General features: G+C 39.9%; 1 protein-coding gene across 1 annotated transcript; it reads right to left on the bottom strand.

The window, feature by feature from the left end:
* Window positions 1-500: 500 nt before the first annotated feature.
* On the bottom strand, window positions 501-5,574 carry LOC139467098 (uncharacterized). The gene is made up of 3 exons (XM_071248816.1): window positions 5,068-5,574; window positions 2,589-2,708; window positions 501-971 (listed from the first exon to the last, which is right to left on the bottom strand). Exons 1-3 carry the CDS (start codon window positions 5,555-5,557, stop codon window positions 709-711), a joined length of 873 nt encoding a protein of 290 aa, XP_071104917.1. The 5' UTR covers window positions 5,558-5,574; the 3' UTR covers window positions 501-708.
* Window positions 5,575-14,567: the final 8,993 nt, after the last annotated feature.

Genomic DNA, 14,567 nt, shown 5'->3' with positions numbered 1-14,567 from the left:
ATGTATAATATGTAACTTAGTTTGTTAGTGGCTATATCCTCAAAGGGGGTTGAAGTAGCGTAAAATTATTGTCCCCCTGAGAGGATATGTGCGACCACATCATTCAAAGTACAATTATTCTTACATCGGTTTTAAACGTAGTATATTTGTTTATTTTAAGTGTTGGCTTAATTGCATCCCATCACCAGCAGCTGAAGGGTTGGTGCAAATCCTGCTGGGGAGCCGTGCAGGTAGCAAAAGTAATGTAAGTCCCCACGATCCCCAGTAAGGTGGCCTACCTTTGGTTGCTGGTGTTCTATAGCCCATTTTTATATTGTATTGTTGAATGAAAATGTATTCCTTTAACTGTTCTCAACTAGGTTTAACATCGAAACTGTGATAATCTAGTTATCTTACTGTCCATCGTTGACAGCTTTTTAATTAAATCAAAATATAATTATTGTAACTGTTCCGTCACAATATGGCTGAATTATTACCGATGTGACGTTAAATTCCACTCACCCACTCACTCACTCACTCACTCACTCACTCACTCACTCACTCACTTAATAATCTTACAGAGCGTGTTGCTGCATTGTTTACGTCTCAGCCCAGTGAATTTTCAACTACTAAACAAACATATGGTCATATATAAACGTTGAACATTTCTTAAGCAATCGAAACCAAGAGAGTTGGAACCTGGTAGCCAGAGGACCTTTTTTTCATATTTTAAGCACAATTACGGATGATTTGATCGAATGTGGTAGAGACTATTTGGTGCTCTGATGGGACATCATTCCAAGCCCAGCTGCAGAGGATGCACCTGCTTAATGAAAGCCCGAAATCCGCTGTCAGACACAGGAAATCTCTCTCGGTCAAGCATAAATCTATACATGCGTCTATCGTTGTGATGTTGTGTACAATCTTGGTGTTGTATCCATTAAGGTTCCTGTTTTTGAATGTAGTGACTCCCGAACCATATGTAGAACAACCTGTGAATAAAAGTGTTATGTGAGTCACACTGACACAGCAGAGAGCGATTAGTCATTAGGTAAAGCTGTTTATGTTACTTGGTAACTTGATTCTTCGGCAAAAACGAATGCTTATTATTTATTCTTGCCAATTGTGTTAACTAATACTTCAACGAATGTCAATACCTACTCTTTGGACTTCGACGAAACCAACAGTTATATATATATTTCTTTCTTATAAGGGATTAATTAAAAAAAATGTTCCAGAAAAATATAATTTATAACAACAATAACAATAACAACATCAACAACACTATTTTCGCTGAACATGCTGTTCGTGCTGAAACACGTATGGCTGAAAACAAGTGCGGTATTATGGCCACGTGACCAGTTGCACGTGAAAAACCACTTTTGCCACTATAGTGCTGTGCATATGATTTTGATCGATTCACCTGCACAAAAACGGGTGTTATCTGAAAACAAAACGTTTAAATACACAATAAGGGCACACAATGATAACTGGGCAAAATGTTAAAATTTTAGGATTGTGAAGTTTTTAATTTGGTTCAGTATATTTCTTTCTTATAAGGGATTAATTAAAAAAAATATTCCAGAAAAATATAATTTATAACAACAACAACAATAACACCAACAACACTATTTTCGCTGAACATGCTGTTCGTGCTGAATGTTGCATTTTCTTTAGTCATGACCGAAGACTATCCTCTGTGGCTGTCCACCCGCCACACCTCATACATTTTGTCAACTTGGAAATCTTAGCGGTGTTATTAATAATTTATAAGGAGATAAAACCTTTCATAGTCGGAAGTGATGAATCACTAATTCCTTTATCAATACCAAACCTACTTTCCACTAGTCTCGATTATCAATGGTATAAATGGTACATCGAAATAGCCAGGTGTTGTTTTTGTTTGTTTATAAACCTTTATTAATGTTTGTTTGTTTGTCATTCAACGCCACACTCAGCTATATGACGGCAGTCTGTAAATCATCGAGTCTGGACCAGACAATCCAGTGATTGACATCATGACATCCATAAGGAGTTGACATCCATTAATTCTCTTCTTGTTCACCTAATAAAGGCTAAAGCATATACTCTGAAACGTTGTGTTCCTCATTATAAAGAAGTTGACATCCATAACTTTTCTTCTTGTTCACCTAATAAAGGCGTAAGCATATACTCTGAAACGTTGTGTTCCTCATTCTAAGGAAGTTGACATCCCCAAATTCTCTTCCCGTTCACCTAATGAAGGAGTAAGTATATACTCCGAAACGTTGTCTTCCTCATTATAAAGAAGTTGACATCCATTAATTCTCTTCCCGTTCATCTGATGAAGGAGTAAGTATATACTACGAAACGTTGTCTTCCTCATAATAAAGAAGTTGACATCCATAAATTCTCTTCCCTATGTGTATTACTTCTAAATGCCCTTCAAAGACTTGATATGCAAACTGTGCCAAACAATTGGTATGTATGTCATGTGTTAAACATAACATAGTGTATTACACAAAATCGGGTATATAAACCTTAGATGCTACTATGATGATCGATACAATATGTAAGCTAAAGCAACGTCGGGTTTGATGTTTCAGAGATATTGCAGAGCCTCGACCTACCTTGAACACAGTTGCCTTGGGAGGACACGTACGTGATGTTACACACACACAGCCCATCATTACAAGTAGTCTTTTCATCAGAGCAGTCCGTAGAGTTGACACAGGAACCGAAATGGTTGGCTGAAGAATATAAATAGTGGTTGTTCTTAATTGAATTGCAGAGGTGGCGCGCAATAGATACATAGTCTTTAATCAATATCTTTGAATCTTTAAATGGATATATTTATTTGCAGTATGGAATACATAACACTCCAAGCGTCGTAATGACATATTGACATGTTGAGGGAACAGTTGGTGACTAAACGAGTGGCACTCGATTCAAGCATAAAAGATAAGCCATAAACATGTTTATTAGTATTAAGATTATACATTTTCCTCGCCTTCGGTGCGCAATGCTGGAACGATCCACATTAGTTCGCTCCTATGGCAAGCCTGGGTGTATAATGGACCTGTTCAAACACAGAGTCCCGTTAAGCGATAAAAATGCACTTGTTAAATGCAGCAGTGTGTATTTGTTAATTGTAGATATGACTGCCTCTGATTGAATTGGTGAATGCCCAACCAATGACGTTTCAGTGGTAAGTTCAACACTGAAAGACAGAATCGTTATCTGTGTGACAAAAATAAACGCGAGCTTGGGTAAAGCAAAATTCTACCATGACACTGAAGGATGATCTAATTTGAATGGTTAATTTGTTAAATTTGAAGTGGTAAATGAGTGATAACCACTTCTGCAGATAATCACTGCACTGACAACGTACCCAAAACAAATCCGTGTTTTTACAAAAAACGTATGTTAATCATGGTAGAATGGAAATAAACCTATTCAGTTCTTAAATTGGGAGGTGGTTCATCGTTGATTAAACACCGATTAATGTTAAATTTGAAACCTCCCGTCAACGCATTTATAACAGAAGAGGTTTATCTCCTAACATTTAATTATGTGGCTAGGTTTAATAAATAGGTTCTCGATGTTCCCGATGTGAATCAAGGAATCGCCGATATGTCACAGTGCAAAATCCAACATGACCTTCATTGAAAGAAAAGCTGAAACTAAAATGTGTCTGTTCATGAAATTTAAATGAAATGTACACGGTCTTAAGTACCTACATGTAAGCAATGGAGAAATGAAAACGCCAAAAGCTCGACCTGAAGGGTATATTTACGGTTGCAAAATCGAAATCATCCCTTTTGTCATAGAACTCGGTGCAGAGGTTGCAATCATCCTTTTCATCTCTGTGCACAGATCCATATCTGATTTCTAACGCTTGTGGATAATTTAAGTGAAGATACTCATTTATCGCTGCATTGACGAAAGAAAGAGAAATAGGTCATCTATAATATATCATAAAATGAGGTGGAACCTTATAGCATGTGGCCTTTCTATGATTTATATACGTAGTACCAAAACTTATTCGTATGTAAAAGAAGTAGATCAGCTAGGAGAGGGGCACAGTCAAAACGTTCTTTCCCAAAGTTTTGTAAATCCGTCGCCTGAAAACCAGAGTGGGTAACTCCCACTACAACAGTAGTGAGTGAGTGAGTGAGTGAGTGAGTTTGGTTTAGCGCCGCATTTAACAGTATTCCAGTTATATCACGGCGTGTTAGCTTAATGTGGGTGGAAAGCCCGAGGTGATGCAGGTCTCAGACGTTTACCACTTCGGTGAAACCCACGAGCACGGGTATGGTGCTGACAAATCTAGAAATATAACCGGGGCGTATCGGGATTCGAACCTACAATCATAGGTTCCTGGCGTGCCCCAGGGACGCAACTCTGCACAGCGAATCAGACGACTGGACCAGCCGTGCCCCCACTACAGTGTTGTTGTCATTCGATAATGAACGAATGAACATGTAATTCGAAATTTAGTTTTCGAAAAACGAATCATCTTTATCTAAGTTTCAGAAAGTACTATACGTAGGTTTTAGTGCTTGTTGTGAACATGCAATGAAATTTGATATAATACAGCGTTCTGCAACAGGAGTTTCAAAACACAACTAAACATGCTATAAAATTGATAACAGTAACTCTATAGTAAAACGTCATTATCTAAGAAATTACATGTATGAAAAATACAACAGTTTGTCCTTACTACTTACAAGTGTACAAGCCTGACCACCCGATCCCCTTGTCGTAAAAGGCGACTAACGGGATCGGGTGGTCAGGCTCGCTGACTTGGTTGATGCATGTCATCGATCCCAATTGCGTGGATCGATGCTCATGATGTCAATCACTGGATTACCTGGTCCAGACTCGATTATTTACAGACCGCCGTCATATAGCTGGAATACTGCTGAGCGCGGCGTTAAACAACAAACCAACCAACATGTGTACAAGATTACGTAGTTTGTCCTATTTACTTATAGGAATACAATATGCATATCATATGCTGGTACGGTGTAATTGGGTCTTTGTTAACTGTAATCAAGCTGACCATGATGAGTAAGTCTCAGTAACATTTGTCTGGGTTCCCGTTACCTTGTGCACAGGTGGAATACATGTTGAATCCTGATTCACTGACATAGGTAGTTGCTGGTGGTGTTGTTGCTGGTGGTGTTGTTGCTGCTGGTGGTGGTAGTGTTTCTGGTGGTGGTAGTGGTGGTGGTAGTGGTGGTGGTGTTTCTGGTGGTGGTGGTGGTGGTAGTGGTGGTGGTAGTAGTGGTGGTGTTGTTGTTGTTGCTGGTGGTGGTGTTGCTGGTGGTGGTGGGGTGAGAGGTACGGTGTATGCCACGCATTCTCCACTGCTGTCCTTGTAGCCGAAGGACCTGATGACCATGAAGCTGTTGCAGAGCGCCGCACATTCGGCACGACTGGTCAGTGTTTTCGTCCACAGAACACCACCACTTACTCTCTTGTTCTGGAATGAAGGGAAGGGCTCTACCTGGCATTTACCACAAACAGAACTTCTAACAAGATGAAACCCACCACAAGTTATCAATAAAAGCAGTGGAATTTCTCTTCTGATCATGATTGTTAAAACACGTCTTTCCTCACGAACAGCTTTCTGCAACGACAACCGGCTTGGGCTTTTAGTTAAACTAAGAGTTGAGTGCATCGATTATTTATTTTGTTAAATATATTGATAGCGGAGCCGTTCTTTAGACTGAATATACACTGCTTAAGATGTTTTGAAGGCTTGTCAAACTTGGCACGTCATCTATGGCAATAAGTGTACCCTGTGTTGATTGATATAAGTTGGAGAGACACAGCACAAGTTATCGACCCCATTGGGCATCAAAGGACAGTTTTCCGATTGTGTCTACCATCTAAGTAGCATTAATTGAAATTGACCTTTAAGGATGTTCCGAACGAATAATTGTACTCGACAGTCATGAACAATGACATATGGTCGGAATGAAAACATAAAAGACTTCACAAATTATACTATTGATTTGGAAGATGTCTTGCCTCTCCTTCAGGAACCATCGGGATTGCACAAAGTAAGAACCAGACTCAACTGTGACGTTGAAAAAGTTCAGTAACTCTAGCAACTATTGATGATGGATGGGTCCCCAAACTGAGAGCCTACAGTATCGACTAGAGAGTATGTTGTTTTGATATTGCTATAAATCGTGTGGCCAAATCAGAAAACTTAACTAATTCGAAAAAAAGAATGTTTCTAAATTTGAAATTTGCAGACAAGAGAATTGATACTTTTAAATTCAAGTAATATTCTCAGACAGTTTCCCATACAGTTTCAGTTTCCTAAACTTAAGCCATTTCATAAACGTTATTCAAAATTACAGGTGCAAATAATGAGGATGTATAGGGGATTTGAACGATCTTAGGATCATGACACTTCAAAGGTACGCAACTCTGCATCTGCTTGTTGTGAAAGTCCAAGGTGATGCCAAATTCTTATGTTTGTTTGTTGTTAACGCCGCACTCAGCAATATTCCAACTATATGACGGCGGTCTGTAAATAATCGAGTCTGGACAATCCAGTGATTGATATCATGAACATCGATCCACGCAATTGGGATCGATGACATACATCAACCAAATCAGCGAGCCTGATCACCCGATCCCGTTAGTCGCCTTCTACGACAAGCATAGTCGCCTTTTACGACAAGCACAAGCACTTACAAGTACTTATCCCACACCGTACATCGTAGTACACCTCCAACAATGTATGTCGTAGTACTTATCCCACAACACATATCATAGTACTTATCCACATGAATATCGTAGTATTTATCCCCGCAGCTTATGTCGCAGTACTTATTCAACAACGTATGTCGTAGTACTTATCCCACAATGTATATCGTAGTATTTATCCCATAACGTATATCGTAGTACTTATCCCCGCAACGTATGTCGTAGTACTTATCTCACAACGCATAATGTACTTAACCCCACAACGAAAATAGTTGTACTTTTCCCCACAACGCATATCGTACACCTCCAACAACGTTCGTCTCACTACAAATATCCAAACTGCATGTCGTAATACTGAACAGGATAATCTGTAATGGCCATACCTTATAGTCCATGCTGCGTGACTCACTCAACCACTTTGTGGTACAGTAAACTACGGTTATAACGAACACGCTTATAACGAACTGACGGATATAACGAACTTACTTTTTGGTCCCGACTACTTGCTGTAGTGATGCTGTATGTACTTATAACGAACTACGGTTATAACGAACTAAAATAAGTAGTCCCTTTGAGTTCGTTATAACCGTAGTTTACTGTATTTGATTGAGATCCCAAGACACGTGGTTGCAGTATGTGATCTCGCTGCTAAAAGCCTTACATTAAAAACTGTTTCCTCTGAATACACATGTTACAGTCGTGCCTAGTACGATCGGCCATGGCAACTTTAACCTAACACAGATACCATGTGTAGACTTAGCATTTGTGAAGTAAACACCCCACCGTCGTTAGATAATATTCCCAGCAACCGAAGTGTTGATTGATTCAAGAACAAATATACTCAAGCATTTGTGATTTTATAGAAATATTTATAGAAAAATTGGTAATCATTATTCGATGTGGGGTACACTGCTCAGCAAAAGAAAGTAAACACCTTCAAGTATGTTTGATTGTGGCTAAACATGAAAGAAACAATCATGTGTTTTGGACCTTACGTTTGGAGTGTTTCGATGACTGTTTTCATGAAAGTAAGTAAGTAAGTAAGTAAGTAAGTAAGTAAGTAAGTAAGTAAGTAAGTAAGTAAGTAAGTAAGCAGCCAGACAATCAAGGAACGGGCAATTATTTTCCATGTAGACCTCTCATGTAGCCCGCTGCGAAATCAATCGGAAGACACCTTAGGTCACTTGCCTATCTCGCATAAGTAGGATTGAGCTGAAAAGAGCCGATGTTTATTCGAATGCATTCGGTAAAGGGAAGTAAATGTTCGCTTGCGTTGCCTTGAGCTGAATCAAAGAGTTTTAAACAGTGAAACTTCGGACATATATTTCGGGTCGGTATGTAGTCAAAGAAGAAGGAGCGTTGTGAGAGATCTACAATAAAATAAGAACACCATGTCCACAATTACTTAAAACTTGAAAATAATCCCACATCATCTACAACGTATCTTCATTTACATATATTTAGAGTGAGTAAGTTGGGGCTTAACGCTACTTTTAGAAGTATTAAAATTTTATCACATCATGTATTGTAATACTTATTATAGAGTGAAATCCCATGTGGACCCGAGAGACTGATAGTCATACTCGGATTTGAACACAAAATCAGCAGATTGTACCCAGAGTAAAAAATTCGAAAATGTGGAAAATTAACGTCTTCACCATCCAATTCGAAGGAAAGATTTTATATGAAATACAGCCCTACTAGAATGTGTTCTCAGGTACCCATCCCTAAAGGAGGCATGAAGATTCGGGTTACAATTGATAATAAGCAATGCCTGTCGTAAGAGGCGACAAACGGGGTAGGGAGGTCAGGCTGCTGACCTGCTTGATGCATATGATTGTATCCCAATTGCGTAGATCGATGCTCATGATGTCAATCCCTGAGTTGTCTGGTCTAGGCACGATTATATACAGACCGCAGTCATATAGCTGGAATATTCCTGAGCGCGGCGTTAGACAACAAACACAGACACACACAAAACACGGGGGCAGAGTTGCGTCCCTTGGGCACGCCAGAAACATATGATTGTGGGTTCGAATCCCGGTTCGCCCCGATTATGTTTCTATGTTTCTCAGCACCATACCCGTGCCGTGGTTTCACCGAAATGGTAAACGTCTGAGACCTGCATAACTTCGGGCTTTCCTCCCACATTAAGCTGACTGGAATACTGTTAAAAGCGGCGTTAAACCCAACTCACTCGCTCACTCACTCACACAAAACACACGGACACTGTCAACACTGTTTGGTAGAAATTATCTTTAAGGTATGATACATATTCCTTTACAAACCTAAGTGAGAGTCGTAAGAATGAAAGTGACAGTATTGGTCTCACATGGATGCTATCTGCCTGGGACCCATGAAGTTCCTAGTGGAATAGGTCTTCAGCAATCCATGCTTGCCGTAAAAGGCGACAAACGGGATCGGGTGGTCAGGCTCGCTGACTTGGTTGATGCATGTTATCGATCCCAATTGTGTGGATTGATGTTCATGATGTAAATTACTGGTTTGTCTGGTCGATTATTTACAGACCGCCGTCATATAGCAGAAATATATTCCTCTGTGCGGTGTTAAACAACAAACAAACCAACCAAGCAGCGAACGATTACACACCGGCAGAGGCGAGTAAGTGCATGGCTATGACGCGAACTTGCATGGGTCATTTCAAGTTTCAGGGATTGAAAAACCATTTTAGCTGAGTGTTTTGTTTACCCTAAAAAGTCACTAGAAACAAAATGAAGCCCGGAAGCGTTTAATATACAACGTTGGAATATAAAACACCCACCTCACACCCAATATATAAATGATACACAGTTCCTAAATTCAAAGCATAGTACATTTCGAATATATTCTGTCGAGAAAATTGTATCGACTTGAAGAGCTGGTAATGCATTCCTGCCAGATCATAGCAAAAATAGAAAAAACCCACACTAGATGTGGATTTTGTGTTAATGGTAAAATATTGACATATTCTCTTAGTTGAAAAGATTACTTAAGATTTTACACGAAATCAATGGGAATCTTCCAAAGTCCTGTTAAACGATTTATTCTTTGCTTGTAGACAGCAGAGTCTTGGCGCATGTGCACAGCGGACGTGGTTAAAAATTAGCATGTTTTGGGGGGGTTTTAACAAAATAAATGCGCTGTCGTGACCAGATTTTCTGGTCCATCGATCACTTGGCTATTTTTGTTACAGGACGCAGTCGAATGGCATGAGAACTGCACTGTGACGTCAGGCAACAAAGGCTTGTATTTTTATGCAAATTGTGCTACCGGTAGAGCAGGACATGCGCTTCCCTTTCGCGAAAACCTGGAGTCTTCGCTGGTTTTTATTGATTCATCCATGTGACTTTGGCCGTTATTTGGCCTCTTACGCTCAATTAAATCGGCGGATAATCGAGACTGGTTGTTCTCTGGCATTGGCGTTTTGTATTTATTTAAATCAACATCAATCAATCAACATCGGTCTTCCCCGACAAGTGCTTGTTTCCTGAGTGCTACCGGCAAAACCGACATTAGGAAGCGATGTAGTAAAGATGTGTGCCCAATTAATGTTTGACAGTAGTGGCTTTTGGCGTAAAACACCTTTGCTCAAATTTTCGAACATATCATCTATCTGAGGCTGCCCTAAAATCTCTTAACTCCAATGTTGAGGGTGCGTCAACCAGCTTTATTCGGTGACTGTTAGTCGGTGAATATTGTTTAACGCATAAGTAAAGCTATGGTTGGTTGGTTTGTTGTTTAAAGCCGCATTCAGCAATATTCCAGCTATATGACGGCGGTCTGTAAATAATCGAGTCTGGTACAGACAATCCAGTGATTAATATCAAAAGCATCGATCCACGCAATTGGGATTGATGACATGCATCAACCAAGTCAGCGAGCCTGACCACCCGATCCCGTTAGTCGCCTTTTCGCAAAAAGGATTAGAACCAAAGTCTAACGAATGTAGTCTTCGGCCACGGCGACATGGAATCATGTGGAATTATCAATGACATATTTACTTATTTCAAGACGAAGAGTTTATCAACGGGGATATTTGTTTCCCAAGTACGTCACATTTTTCTCCATTAGATCATAATAGGCCTATTAACATGGGCAAATGATATATACTGAGTCAAATTAAAAACTTCAATTTTTAAAAGTAATCCCATATATGATATCCAACGGACAAATGTATCAGAGAAGGTAATCTTTAATCATTAATGTCCAAAGAAGGATTTTAATTAACGGTGGTAAACATAATTTGTTCCAAGCACCTACGGTATTCGGTAATAACATCAACAGTTTAAATCGTAAGTCCCAAGCGCGAGAATCTGATGGCACACAAGTTCAGTAGCGTGTATGGCCACCATGTGCGTTGACAACTGCCACACAACGCCTCCGTATGGACCTTGTGATGCTTGTGAACACATGATTAGGAAGACGACGCCATTGTTGCTGCAAAATGGTGCCAAGATCTTGCAAATTCTGTGGTTGGTTCTGGAGAGTGCGCAGACTTCTGTCAAGAATATCCCAGACGTGTTCGATGGGATTGAGGTCGGGAGACCTTGACGGCCAGTCCATGACGTTGACTCCCGCCTTCTGAAAGAAATTCCTTGTCAAAATTGTTGTGTGGGGTCTGGCATTGTCGTGTTGGAAGATCAAACCGGGTCCATGTGCTGCCATAAAAGGCAGAAGTCCTTGTGCCGGTACCTGGTCGCGGTAAGCAGCAGCTTTGAGGTTGCCATGGGTGACAAGCAGCCTGAAACATGCATTGCCACAGAAAGCACCCCACATCATGACACTTCCGCCTCGAAATCAATCAAATTCCTGTACTCAACTCTGGGCGTTACGTTCATGACGGCGCCTCCACACCCTCGCCCTACCATCAGCAAATCAAAGATTAAATCGGGATTCATCACTGAAGACGACTTGATTCCAATTCCTCTGAGTCCATCGTAAGTGTCGCTGTGCCCACAATTGACGTTGACGTCTGTGAAATTGAGTCAGAATCGGTTACAGTGGTGACGTAAGACAATCTGACGATCCTCTGCATGTGACGTCACACTTGGTCGACCTGGCCGAGGGCGATCAGCGGTGGTACCCGTTTGCTGTAGACGCGTCTGTAAATCATAAACAGTCCGTCGACTACAACCCATAGTCCTTGCGACTTCAGCTACGGATGTTCCCGTCTGCAACATGCCGATGGCACGTTCACGATGCACATCTGAAAGGCGTGGCATGACAAATGGCCGTAAAGACTTTTGTTTTCTGGTGTTTTTCTTTTTTTGTTAATGACTGCTAACACGTATCGCTGAAAACACGTGCGGTATTATGGCCACGTGACAAGTTGCACGTGAAAAAACACTTTTGCCACTATAGTGCTGTGCACATGATTTTGATCGATTCACCTGCACAAAAACGGGTGTTATCTGAAGACAATACGTGGCCATTACTGTTTAAATACACAATAAGGGCCCACAATGATAACTGGTCAAAATGTTAAAATTTTAGGATTGTGAAGTTTTTAATTTGGTTCAGTATATATGTTATAAATGCATGTGCTCGTGTTTGTCGAATATGAATTGTATACTTAGCCCTCGTGTTTGTGACTGCATTCAAGGCTGTCCTCAGGGTCGGTTCGGGAGTACCTACCCACATCCAAATCCACCCACTCCAAGGGACACAGGAAAACCCTCAGATCGACTCCACTACAACTCCGAGTTGGGTGAAGGATCTATTCACGGAGCTGAAGACATTATCACAACTGACTCAAATTATGGTAAGCAGAACTTTATCAACTGAAGAAGAATCAATGTAACAGATAAGAGAACACGGATAGAAAAATAAATGAAACAGACAGCAACATTGGTGAGATTAGTAAGACACTAGAGAGGAGAGTAAGGAGGAGACTGAGGGAGAGGCTGTAAGGTAGACTCAGTGAGATCAGCAAGGCTGGGTATGGAATACACTACCAACTTGGACGGTAAGCCAGAAGATTGCTACAGTGAAATAAAAAAGTTCACATGACTGTAGAGGAAGAGGAAGATTTCAAGATATTACTACTAAATGTGCAATGTAAACAGATGGAGAAAGACTTGTTTACTGGAGAGAGAGAGAGAGAGAGAGAGAGAGAGAGAGAGAGAGAGAGAGAGAGAGAGAGAGAGAGAGAGAGCCTGGGGATAAGGTGAAACAACTGATGGAGAACAATCTTCAGACAGAACAGGACAGTAACATAGAGACAATTTAGAGACTTGGGAGACCAAAACAGTGGCCAATCATGGTATCCTTCCAGGACAAGAACGATGACTTTGTTATAAAGAAAATAATGCTAAAAGGCTGAAAAACTCGGGTATAGGGACTAATGGGAATTAACATTGTGTACATTGATCTTCAAACAGTGTTTCTGTTATGGTTTCTGTGTCCTATTTTGAAACAATCGCATTATATTACATTTTGAAAGTCAGTGTCAAGTTTCATTTTTTGAAGAGTATATATCACCAGGAAAAAACTATTTGCCAAAGGAATAGAGATTTACAAAACAAGCAAAGATTGTTCAAGTCTAGTAGAGGATATAAGAAAACTTTACTTAAATACTACAGCTTCCATAGAAGTACTTTACACTTGCGTGATAACGGTGTTAATACTACATCGAAACGTCGCTCCTAATTCTAATCAAGAAGTTGTTCATCCATATATTTTATCCTTACTTAGTACTCCAACTTCTAAATGCCTCTAAAAAAGACACTAAGTCATTTTGGAAAATATTAATAAAGATAATAAAGATTTGCGATTACAACCTTTGGATGATTTTTTTTCCAAATATTTTCAAAAAGCAAATAGCAAGGGTACCCGATGATCTTCCTTAATTCGCTATTGATATAACTCATTGCAACGCATTATACACAGACTTTTCCCTACAAGAAATACAAATTGTTATTGATAAACATTATAATTGGAAAACGTGTCACTGACGAAATCATAAATGAATACACAAAAATAAGCTCGAATACAATCGATGTAAAATGGTACGAATTCGTATGTATATGTAAACCAATTCCTTTGTGGTTTAAACAATATTTTATTTTCTGCAAAATGGATTGGTCAACAGGCACAATTCCTTTTTTAAGACCTCTCCGATAAAAAAAATGAATTAAGTTATATATCACAACACACAGTGTGTGATAAAATGTTCAACATCAAATATATATATAAATGTACCAAAATGTTTAACATACTACAATGTGTGAAGCACATTTCTGGTGTTCCCCGCCATGATATTGCTGGAATATTCCTAAAAGCGGCGTTAAACCATACTCACTCACTCACTCACTTTAACATACATTAAAGCCTTTTAAAGCTTTTAGTTTTCGTAAAATATGCATGAACCGATCACGGGTGGCCCAGTCTAAGGCCCCGCGATTCTCTGTGCAGAGTTGCGCCCCTTGGGCACGCTAGAAACCTATGATTGTGGGTTCCAATCCCGGTTCGCCCCGATTATGTTTCCAGCACCATACCCGTGCCCGTGGGTTTCACCGAAGTGGTAAACGTCTGAGACCTGCATCACCTTGGGCTTTCCTCCCACATTAAGCTGACATGCCAATATATAATTGGAATACTGTTAAAAGAGGCGTTAAACCCAACTCACTCACTCACTCACTCACTCACTCTAGCCATTCAGGTCACTGTAATTGAGTCTACAGTGGATTATTATTATTTTTTTTCTAGTACCATAACATTGAAAAAGGGATTACATTGTGGATAATATATTTTTCGAAATTCTTTTAAATTGAATTCCGTGCGACATGAGTGTACTTGAAGTATGCTGGATGATCTCGTTACACACGTTGAAGTGGCAGAAATGTTAAAAGGAATTAAACTTGATAAGTGTTCAGGCGTTT

Source organism: Haliotis cracherodii, unplaced genomic scaffold (assembly GCF_022045235.1).
Source record: "Haliotis cracherodii isolate W230 unplaced genomic scaffold, xgHalCrac1.p SCAF_19, whole genome shotgun sequence".
In the NCBI taxonomy this organism is placed as follows: Eukaryota; Metazoa; Mollusca; class Gastropoda; order Lepetellida; family Haliotidae; genus Haliotis; species Haliotis cracherodii.
The sequence above is the reverse complement of the archived record's forward strand: the minus strand, read 5'-3'. Positions and strand labels throughout refer to the sequence as shown.

Bases quoted from the DNA above. Each gene is read 5' to 3' on its own strand.
- LOC139467098 (XM_071248816.1), bottom strand. From the start codon at position 5,557: ATGATCAGAAGAGAAATTCCACTGCTTTTATTGATAACTTGTGGTGGG. The intron at 2,709-5,067 runs GTAACGGGAACC...TATATTCTTCAG, and splicing joins GTATTCCACCTGTGCACAAG to CCAACCATTTCGGTTCCTGT. The intron at 972-2,588 runs GTAGGTCGAGGC...TTTTATTCACAG, and splicing joins CCAAGGCAACTGTGTTCAAG to GTTGTTCTACATATGGTTCG.